Source organism: Momordica charantia (genome assembly GCF_013281855.1).
Source record: "Momordica charantia cultivar OHB3-1 chromosome 6 unlocalized genomic scaffold, Mcharantia_2.0 BLBB01000006.1, whole genome shotgun sequence".
NCBI classification, from domain to species: domain Eukaryota; kingdom Viridiplantae; phylum Streptophyta; class Magnoliopsida; order Cucurbitales; family Cucurbitaceae; genus Momordica; species Momordica charantia.
This window is the reverse complement of record NW_028275164.1, coordinates 30816328-30827256: the sequence shown is the minus strand read 5'-3', so window position 1 is coordinate 30827256 and position 10929 is coordinate 30816328. Positions and strand designations below refer to the sequence as shown.

Genomic DNA, 10929 nt, shown 5'->3' with positions numbered 1-10929 from the left:
TATAATCTAGAAGCTTTTAAAACTAACCATTTTATCTTTATCCTAAATTTTATTTTATCAAATCGAACATAAGTCAACAATAATTGAACTATATTCAAGATTCTTCCTCATTGTCGGGGAGCCAAGTATTATCGAAATTAAAATTGAAACTTGAGGTTGAAATTTGATAGGAGTCGAAAATGATAAGAGTTAAAAATGGATATGTTCTCCAAAAAGTAATAAAAAAAAAGGTAATATTAATTAGGGCAGGGGATCCACCAATTTGGATTAGGCCGCTTTAAAACCGTGCCCTCCACACGTTCCTCACCCACTCGCACACACAAACACACGCACAGAGAGAGATCTGAAGCACAGGTATGGCGTCGATTATTGTGACCATTGCTGGTTCTGTGGCATCAATATCATCAACACACGCTGCTCACCGGAACTTGTACTCGAGCCGGAGCAGCCGCGGCGGAGGGCGGAGGCGACTGGCCGTCGTCCGAGCAGAAGCCGGCGCTGAACCCATAAACCCGGCCATCAGGAAGAGCGAGGACAAAGTCGTCGACTCTGTTCTTCTTTCTGACCTTGCCAAGCCCCTCACTGCCTATTGCAGGTTCCATTTCCCCATTTACCTTTAATTTCACTTTTAGATTCAAGTAATATTGAGATTTCTATCATTTATTCCCCCCCATTTTAGCAAAATTATAAAGTAATTTAATCTTTTTTATTAAAATATTTTCTAGCTAAATTTGTTTTGCTATCCATATTTTGTTGATTATGTTAGAGATTGAATTTGTAATAATTTTTTGATGTGTAGATGTTGGAGGTCAGCCACTTTTCCTCTGTGTGATGGAAGTCATGTTAAGCACAACAAGGCAACTGGAGATAATGTTGGTCCTTTGCTCTTAAAGAAGCAGTAGAAATTATTCTTTTTTTTTTTCTAGCTCTTATCAATTATCATTGCATCAGCTTCAACTCTACATTCTCCTAATGTCTTGATCTATCATTTTTTTTCTTCTCTCAATAGTTTATTTATCTTGTGTTTTGTTCGATATAGTGAATCGGTTTATTGTTTTAAGGTCTTTTTTTCTTATAATAATTTTTAATTCTCTCCCTTGATTTGAGAAAAATTGAAATGTGTGGTGAACTTGTTTTATCCAAATTGTAGTAACCATAAAAAGGTAAATAACAAGGTTTGTACAGTTTTGAAACGTGTGGCGAACTAAATTGATGCTAAGTTTTAGGTAGCTTTCGAGGTGTGAGAATATAGATTAGACATAAACACATAAAACAATAGCCTAAACATAAGATGTCTTACCCGAAAAATAAAGAGTTGGTTAGCGTTCTTTAGGTACTAACTTCTCATAGACATATGTGTGGTAGTTAGCCTAAGCTCGCAGCCAACATTGGTCTGTGATAAGAGGAGAACTTTGGTTGTAGTGAATTTAATTACGTAACAAATTCTTTAATTCATTTGTCGCTTTTGTTTTTTTTTTATCTTAAAGTTGCAAAGTTACACGTTTGTAACTTTATGTGTTAAAAATACATATATGTGAAACTTAAGTTATTTCTTAAGTGAGGAGTTTTTTACATTTATGTGTTAAAGTTATATATGTGTTTAATTTTGTGTGAGATATTACATGTTTGAACAACTATATATAGTTGTGGTTTTCTTCATTTGAGATATCAAGCTTCCTCATTTGAGTTCCTCCTCTTCGCACAAGAATAATTCTCTCTTTTTCTCGGAGTATTGTTCTTATTTGTGTTGAGAGCAAGTATCTAAAAGTTCTACCCGGTCGAGTAGTTCAAAGTTGTTGTTCTACTGGGGTTAGTCGTTGTATCATGCTAAGACAATCGTTGTAATCTGCTAGCAACTTGTGCAAAATGAATAATTGTCTTCAGGCCAACGCTATTGAAGCGTGCCTCGACTGTATTTATCAAGTTTTGGTGTTAATCAAGCTGTCGGAATCTATATTCTTTGTAGCCAGTTACATTGTAATCTATTTGCCAGTGTTATTCAATTTATATATACAGCATACATTTACCCAACATTTTTTAATTGATAGTCTATTCGTTTTAAAACCAAAACACCACACCAGCCTATCCTTTTGTGACCAAGGAAACTGATTCCAAACAAAAGCTTTTCACAATCATTTTAAATAGAAGTCGATGTGGATACAAACTTGGAAAACTTATTTTCTCTTTATACTTCGTAAGCGCTTGCATGCATCCTTTTATCTATCAAGGTAGAGGCACAACAGATATACTCACGTCCCTTCCCCTATAGATTTTGCAAGTATCAATAAGTTAGATGATTATTGTGATGACATGGAGAAAACTTGAATGGAGAAGATCATATAGTTGTGTCGCTATATATTTCGATTCTTATTATTTGATATTGAGTTTAGATAGGATAGAGACCTTTTTTTTTTTTGGTATTGGATTAGGTTGTTCCATTGCTTTAGTAGAATGGTTTTGATTAACTTCTATTTAAGATTGTGCATAATTGATAATTCGTGGTAGCAAGACGATGGATGATTCTTTGTTAAAAGTGGCTATTTATTATTATTGTGTAAAGAGCAGTTCTTTTCCCTTATTTGAGTTGGAACTTTATAGGCAGTTTAGTAATATTCCTCATTTAATGTATATCATATAAAAGTAATAACAAATGGCCTCATTTGATAGCTACTTAATTTTAATTTTTTATTTTAGTTTGTTAAAACTAAAAGATACATGTTTGATAATTATTTTTTATTTTACAAAAACCAAACATATTTGATAATTAATTTTTAGTTTTCTATTTCTTAAAGACAAAAAAAAAACACGACACTACCCTTAATATATTTATTAAAATGTAACTTTAACTTATATTAAATCGTTTACATTAGATATAGAATTTGTATAAAAAATTTGAAAATTAAAAAAAATTGTTACTTCTTAAAGTACATGAACCAAAACCGTTTAAAAATATATAAATTAAAATGAACTAAAATTGAAAGTATATGTATGAAAAGAATTATTTTACAACTATTAGGGCTAAAATTAATTAAAATAATATTTTAATTCATTTATATATATATATATATGGGAAAAAAAAAGTTACGTGTAACGTGGATCCGAGAATTGGAGCGCAAGTTTCTCCACCGCCACATAAAGAGGTGTAAACAGCCAAACAGGTCTTTGGAAAACGAAAAAACTGAAAAACGTCTTTTATTATTTTTCTCTTTCTTTATGATTTTCATAGCGTTTTATAAATTATTCAAACAGAAAAATAATTGGTTGCCAAGTAAAGTTAGTCGTAGAAAACCAAAAATCCAAAATTAAAATAAGGAGATGTGGATTTCTGAGGTGAAAGATAGTTTAAAAAGGATGGTTGAAGTTTAACTAAATTATAATACTTAATTGAAATTATGAAATCGCAAGATTGAATTGAAATTTTTAAGAGTATCGAAACTAAATTGAAACTATACTTAAATTATAAAGATCAAATTTGTAATTTTATCATTTTTTTATAACAATCCATCAAATTAAAAATTACTTTTTTTAGTACAACGTGTTGGGAGGAGATTCAAACTCACAACCTCGTGATTTAAATCACAGACTATAATAATGTCCTAATCACTTAATTGGTAATGTAGACAATTTTAATATTAATAACAAAAAGTATAATTCAACTAGTTAAAAGCATCTATCTCTGATCAAGTAGATCAAAATGTCGTGAATCTGAATCCTTACCACCACATGTGTCAACATGTACTAAAAAAAATAATAACAAAAAGAAAGTGTACAAAAGGGTACATATGATGATGGCTCTTGTGGTCCTTATTGGGTTAATTGAATTTTGCCTTTCTTCTTATATAGTCTCTTATATAGTCTCGTATCTTTCGGGGATGATCTTGGAGTAAAGTAAAGATATATCTGATTTGGTAAGTGAGTTTTTTCTCCCTTTTTATTTATTATAAGACAATATTAATTATTTGTGTCTTTGTGTAGTGTAGTAGGTCCGAATTATTCATTGTGTAGTGTTGTTTTGTAATATGAGATGTTTGGCGACGAAATGCATTTCGTTGTTGAAATAGGCTTTCGACGATGAAAATAGATTTCATTTCTGAAAGTGCCAACTTTCGGCGACGAAATCTACTTTCGTAGCCGAAGTGCCTGTTTCGATGATCAAACATGATTTCGTCGCTGAAAGAGGCTACTTTCAGAGATGAAATTAACTTTCGTCTCCCAAAGTTGGCGCTTTTGACGACGAAAGTAGATTTCGTCGTTGAAAGTACCTAACTTTCGACGACGAAATTAGCTTTCATGAAATCGTCAGAAATTTTCGGTGACGATATGTAGAAGTCGTCGCCAAAAGTGTCATCGCCGAAAGTGGATCCTTTCAGTGACGATATGTATGCAGACGAGTGAATCGAAGAGAAACTGTCCATCAAATTGTATACTGACATTTGATTCAATAATTGTATTGCCTAATACAGGACCTCATATAATAGGTTGGAAAATTAAACTACGTTAAAAGAAATGTCATTATTTTACGTCTTTATTATGCTGCCTTTTTTGCTTACCATTACAACTGGATACTCTCAGTTTCATTCATTATTTTACCATTGCAATCGTAACATATTTAATTAACAGTTACAACCAAGGTTACTTTTTTAGATTAATAAAAAAATACTACACGTTTCAAATAGACGTTGTAGATTTAAACCTATGGCAAGAAGTACAAGTGTTCATCTATAGTATACATAAAATTTTCTATTATGTAATGCGATTTCAAATGTTTAAAAAATTAACAATTTATTTAATTCATTGAAATTAAAATAATTACGAAAAAAAATTACAAAGAAAAGGCAATAATGTTCTCCTTTATCGTTCTTTTTATATATAGTATAAAGTAAATAACAAATAATGACTAATTAAAATTAAATTGCTAGAGGTTATTGAATCCTCCCTCCCAAAATTTGTTATACTAAAAAAGTTCCTAAATTAGATATAAATTCAATCTATTGAAAAAAAATCACATGAATTTCTTATAGAGGATAGCAATTCAAATTCTTTAAATAGGTGCCATTCGAATTCGAACTCCAATTACACAAACTATTACTTTTTCCAACCTTGGTATCAAAAAGAAAAAAAAAAGGACATTCTTCTACTCGAGATATTTAATATTACGATCAAACTTGCATGTAGCTCAACTAATCAAAACAGGTATCTTCGACCAGAAAATCGTACAAATTTTAATGAGTCCAAAATCAAAAGACTTCATGTATCTTGTTCGGCCATGATTGAACTTAGAATATTTCGTACCCGTTTTAACGAGTCTAAAACTAAAAATATTTTGTGCAATGAAATTTGGAGTAGGATTGAACAAAAAAGTGGAGGATTGAATTGAATCCCAACCCCTTGATCTACAAAAACAGACAAAAAAATAAATTACAAAATTATATTTTTGACATTTTCTTGCGACAAATGACGTAAGTTGGAAGTAAAAAGAATATTAAAAAAATGTGTCGGTGATTAGTCAAAGAGTTAAAAAGAATTCTCTTTCAACTACGAAACGAGCTGATGATTATCGTACGACACGAGTTTGGTAGGGAAGAAGAGGAGAATCACCGCCCACCTTCCCTTTCGCAATCGATACAGCTATCCCTCCGGACGCCAACTCTCCACCTCACTCCATTGAGTACTCCACTTGACGTCCGCGTCCCTAATATTTCAATTTTTATTTTATTTTCTCTTTCCGTCTTGCTGTCATCCACGTGGCACTCTTACGTCATCCCGACTCAACATTTTCCCTAGATTTCATCCAGCTGCGCCTGCGCGCGGCAACAGTTTCCTTCCATTACTTGCGATGCGTATTTCCCTCTGCATTTATTGAAAATTATTTTTAATTATTTATGTTTCCTAATACACTTCATTATTGTCTGTAATTATTTTTCTTCGATTTATTTCGAGGCCGTACTGTTTTTGGTAAATTTTATTTATTTATATACTTACTTTTACCCGCAATGATGTGCATTTATGATGTTATCTTTTATTGCTTTTTTCGAAATTTACAATTTTGCGCGTTGAATTTCGTAATTTCTGTTTAAATAAAATATACATTGTGTCGGTTGAATATTCTTTTTTTTTCCTTTTGACTTCCTATTGATTTTTAATATATATACAAACTAAAAAATATTAGTAACAAATCTAGATTTCTACAATTTATTTATTTTTTAATCAAAGCACAAATTTCATAAACTATTTTATTACGCATTCTACTATGTTAATTTTACAAATTAAAATCACCCACTCTAACACAAACCTAGGTAATCTCAACGAATAACTAATTTTCTCACGCAATTTAAACTTAAGTTTTTTAAGTTCATGAAACTTCGAGTCGATCTCAAAACATAAAGTCGTGTAATATAGGTTGGTTAGCCAGGGAGAGAGAACATTACTGATTAATGCTAAAATTGTTTTTTTTTTTGAAAAATAATGTCTTACTTGTTGTGATATATTGATGAAAAAAAAAATTGTTGTGATATATATTTTGAAAATAGAGTATTATAAGCGTGACAGATGCAAATTTAAACTTTCAATCTACAACAAAGATTCACGATTAAAAAATACATTTGGTCCTATATTTTTATTGAAGAAACAATTTAGTCTCGATTTAGTCTCTATACTCTTATATTGGAAATAATTTTGTCTTCAAACTTTAATATATAACAATTTAGTCTCTATAACAGTCTAATCCCTACCACAAAAATTTTCATCCAAATTAAGTGTCAATTTTTATCATATATAATGATTTGATTTTTGTAATTTATAAATAAATTTTATAATTCATCGGTTCATCGATCTACATATATGAAATTTAACAAAAAAAAAAATTTACAATAAGGACTAAATCTCTACAAACTTTAAACTTCGAGGATAAAATTGTTACGTGCTAAATTTTCTGGACTAAATTGTTACCTATTTAAAAATACAGGGGCCAAATCGTTGCATAGACAAAAAGTGTGTTTTAACCTGAAATTCTATTTCAAAAGGAAAAAAAAAACCTATAAAAAGAATATTATTACTCTAGAGTTAAAAGTATAGTTACTTCATTCCTGTTTTTGTCTTTAAAAATTATGTTTTTTAAATAAATGTTTACTTTCGAAGATGGTAGATGGACTTATCCCTCTAGCCAATATGACTCTCTCTCCTATTTTGTAGGAAAAAAACAGAACTTTTAACCAAATTTAAACCAACAAATAAATTTTATAAAACTATTTTCTTCTTTTCAAAAAAAGAAAAGCGAAAATAGTTACCGAGCTATAAATTATGAAATTATAGTAAGCAAATGAAAAGAGAAAGGATCTTAAAATTTCTTTATTCCGTCTTCTTTGTTTTTTAGGCTACTTTATAAAGTCATTTTAAAATTTATTATTATTTTACCTTAAAGGTATAAAATGAAATCACAATTGATTTACTTTACCAATATTCTCCCACGCCGCTTAGAAAAATCAACGGAGATATCCACGGAATCCTCATCCGGTTTAGGCATTTTTCTATTTTTTTACCATAGACGTTCTGGGAAGGAAAATGAAACCGCCAGTTGCCGGTGGCGAAGAACTTAATAGGCTGTCGGTTGCTCCCACTGCCGGTAACAAGATCCGACACGTGTCCTCTTCCTCCACCTAATAAGATTTCGGCCCTTCATTTACTCCTCCAGTTCCACCCTCCACACGCAACTCAGTCCCCTAAGTCTCCTCTCTCTCACCTGGCGGTGACGGTGACGGTGACAGTCGCCATTATTTTCTCCGGCCGAAAAGCCCTAATTTACTCATATTCTGATGCTTCCTGTTTCCGGTAACTCCTCGCCGGAGCATCACCCGAAGAAATTCAAGGCCTCCGAGTTGTGTGATCGGAAGAACTCGGTGAACTTCAACTCGTTGTTGCAGCAATTTCACCATCAACAATCTCGCATATGGCTTCTCCTCGCAATCCTCTGCCTCCAGATCCTTCTCCTCTTCACCATTCGCCTTCTCCCTCTCCCGCCGACTCCAGCCGCCACCACAAACCGCCTCCACCGCTACCCCTCCGCCGCTCCCGACGGCGCGTGCGAGAACGGTCGGATCTTCGTCTACGACCTTCCGGCCACTTTTAACCAGGACATACTCGACAATTGCGACAATCTGAATCCGTGGAGTTCGAGCTGCAGCGCGATGGCCAACGACGGCTTCGGCCAGAAAGCCGAGTCGCTGGGCGGAATAATACCGGAGAATCTGGTTCCGTCGTGGTACTGGACGGACCAATTCGTGACGGAGATTATTTTCCATAAACGGATTCTGCAGCATAAGTGCCGCGTCTCGGAGCCGGAATCCGCTACGGCGTTCTACGTGCCGTTTTACGCTGGACTCGCGGTGGGGAAGTTTCTGTGGACGAATTCGAGCGCGGAGGATCGCGATCGCCACTGCCGCATGATGCTGCAATGGCTGGGAGATCAGGAATATTTCAAGAGATCAAACGGCTGGGATCACTTCATTACGATGGGCCGCATCACATGGGATTTCCGCCGCAGTGGGGACCACGATTGGGGCTCCGGATGCATTTATTTACCCGGTATGAGAAACATCACTCGCCTTCTTATTGAGCGGAATCCATGGGACTATTTCGACGTCGGTGTACCCTACCCCACCGGATTCCACCCTAGAAGCCAGGCCGACATGTCGGCCTGGCAGGACTTCGTCCGCACGCATCGTCGTCCGCACCTCTTCTGCTTCGCCGGCGCCAAGCGCGCCTCCTTCCGGAACGACTTCCGGGGAGTGCTGCTGGACCAGTGCCGGAGCGCGGCGGAGAAGTGCCGCGTGGTGGACTGCGCCGGCAGCCGGTGCTCCAACGGCACGTCGGCGATTCTGGAGACGTTTCTCGGCTCGGAGTTCTGCCTGCAGCCGAGAGGCGACAGCTTCACGCGGCGGTCGATCTTCGACTGCATGGTGGCCGGCGCGATTCCGGTGTTCTTCTGGAAGCGGACCGCTTACTACCAGTACGAGTGGTTCCTGCCGGGCGAACCGGCAAGCTACTCGGTTTACATAGACCGGAACGCCGTGAAGAACGGGACGGCCTCCATCAAAGAGGTGCTGGGGAGGTTCAGCGCGGCGGAGGTGAGGGAGATGAGAGAGAAAGTGATCGATTCCATCCCGAAATTCGTGTACGGCAACGGCGGCGGCCTCAGAGATGCCTTCGACGTCGCCATTGAAGGGGTTATGAGGAGGTTTAAAGAGCAAGAAGGGTGGGGGTACAAATGGAAATGAAGAAAGATCAGGGGTGCAACATGCAAATAAGAAGAAATAAGGGCAAATTTTATTTTATTTTATTCTTTTCTTTAGGGATATATCGTAAATTCTTTTGGTCGGATTGTTGTTGTATAATATAATTAATAGGGGGTTTTAGGAGAATAAATTTTGGGGTGTAATTTATATCTATATTTAACGGAGACATAAAAGTTGATAAAACGGGGGATGGAATGGGGAAAAAAAAAGGCAGAGGAGCCATCATTGGGTGGTGGTGGTCCTTGGGATAATGTGTGGTGCATTGAGGGGTCCAAGTCCATATTTGGAATCATAGAAAATTGGTTTTAATATATAGTCGGGAAAATTATGTCTGAAATATAAGAAAATTAAAGCCTTTGTGCAATAACTTTAGCTTTAATTTTTTGGGCAATGGCTTTTAGAAGATAATCATAAAGTCAGTTTGGTGTACAACTTGAATGCCCATTTTTGGGCAGACTTTATTATAGCTTAAAATTTTAAACACTGTTTTATAATTATAGTTTTAATTAAAATAGTTCAATCGGAAACATGGTATTAAATATTTATTGATATTTTCATGTATCTATGATGAATGATCAAATCCTACCAAGTTCGAATGTCAAGCGATGAGAGCTTAGAGGCTTAGACCTAAGAAACGGATCCGACCTAAGAATCAAAGACAAGAGCAAGGCTAAAGACAAGGAGCTGTGGTGCCTTGGCCAAGCCCACCACAAAGCCGACCAACCTTTGGTTGGCTGTTAAGCTCGAGCCAACCATAAGGTTGACCAACCTTGGCCAATTGGTTGGCTCGGGCCAAACCACAAGGCTAATAGCCTTGGTTGGCTGGTCGACTCAACCAACTACCTTGGGTAGAGTCTGCTCGAACTCGTCTTATCACGATAGTCTTATTATAGAAGGGACATGTGATGGTAGAAAATCTCAAGATTTAAAGAATTCAAATTCCCCTTATTTGAATGGCACTTTTTAATTCCCCTCATCTAAAGGAATTGAAAATAAAAAATATCCTATTGACTCTAGGTTAGGAAAACACTCATAATCAAGGTACGCTGCAAAATCCTACTTTTTGCTATGCTTAAAACATCCGACTCTGATTTAAGCATCAGAATGTGTGTGACTAGTACCACAATGCTAAAGAAACAGAAAAAATACTCAAACGAAGCGTTATTCAAGTAACAAAAATAATAGAAAAGGTGTTCAAGCAATTGAAGAAGTGCTTTATAAAGTGACACGCTGAACATGAAGAAAAGCATAGAAAACCTTCATTAAATTTATTTCAGGAGAAAAAGCAACCAAGTTCTTGCACATATAATCACATGACCCGTAAGGAAATAATGTCATATCATACAATTGGTTCAACATCTCCCTCGAATGACAATTTAATCTCCAATGGAGAAAAGACTCATTTAGAACAAAGTTTTGCTTTTTGTTTCTTCAAATGAGTTACAATAATCCAATATTTTACTTTATCATCAACATGCTATGTCTCATCTTGGAATTGAATCTATACTTTATCATCAACATGCTATGTCTCATCTTGGAATTGAATCTATATAGCTACAGGTTCTAAGATCTCAAATTAGGCTAGACGAACTTCTCAATCATGATGTCTGTAGTTAGTGTAACATAATTTGTTTGAACT

General features: G+C 35.3%; 2 protein-coding genes across 2 annotated transcripts; both read left to right on the top strand.

The window, feature by feature from the left end:
- Nucleotides 1–293: 293 nt before the first annotated feature.
- Nucleotides 294–1060, top strand: NEET (2 iron, 2 sulfur cluster binding protein). Its single transcript, XM_022303879.2, has 2 exons — nucleotides 294–595; nucleotides 800–1060. Exons 1-2 carry the CDS (start codon nucleotides 357–359, stop codon nucleotides 900–902), a joined length of 342 nt encoding a protein of 113 aa, XP_022159571.1. The 5' UTR covers nucleotides 294–356; the 3' UTR covers nucleotides 903–1060.
- Nucleotides 1061–7707: 6647 nt separating this feature from the next.
- Nucleotides 7708–9771, top strand: GT18 (glycosyltransferase 18). The gene has a single exon (XM_022303889.2). The coding sequence runs from the start codon at nucleotides 7812–7814 to the stop codon at nucleotides 9270–9272; it is 1461 nt and encodes a 486-aa protein (XP_022159581.2). The 5' UTR covers nucleotides 7708–7811; the 3' UTR covers nucleotides 9273–9771.
- Nucleotides 9772–10929: the final 1158 nt, after the last annotated feature.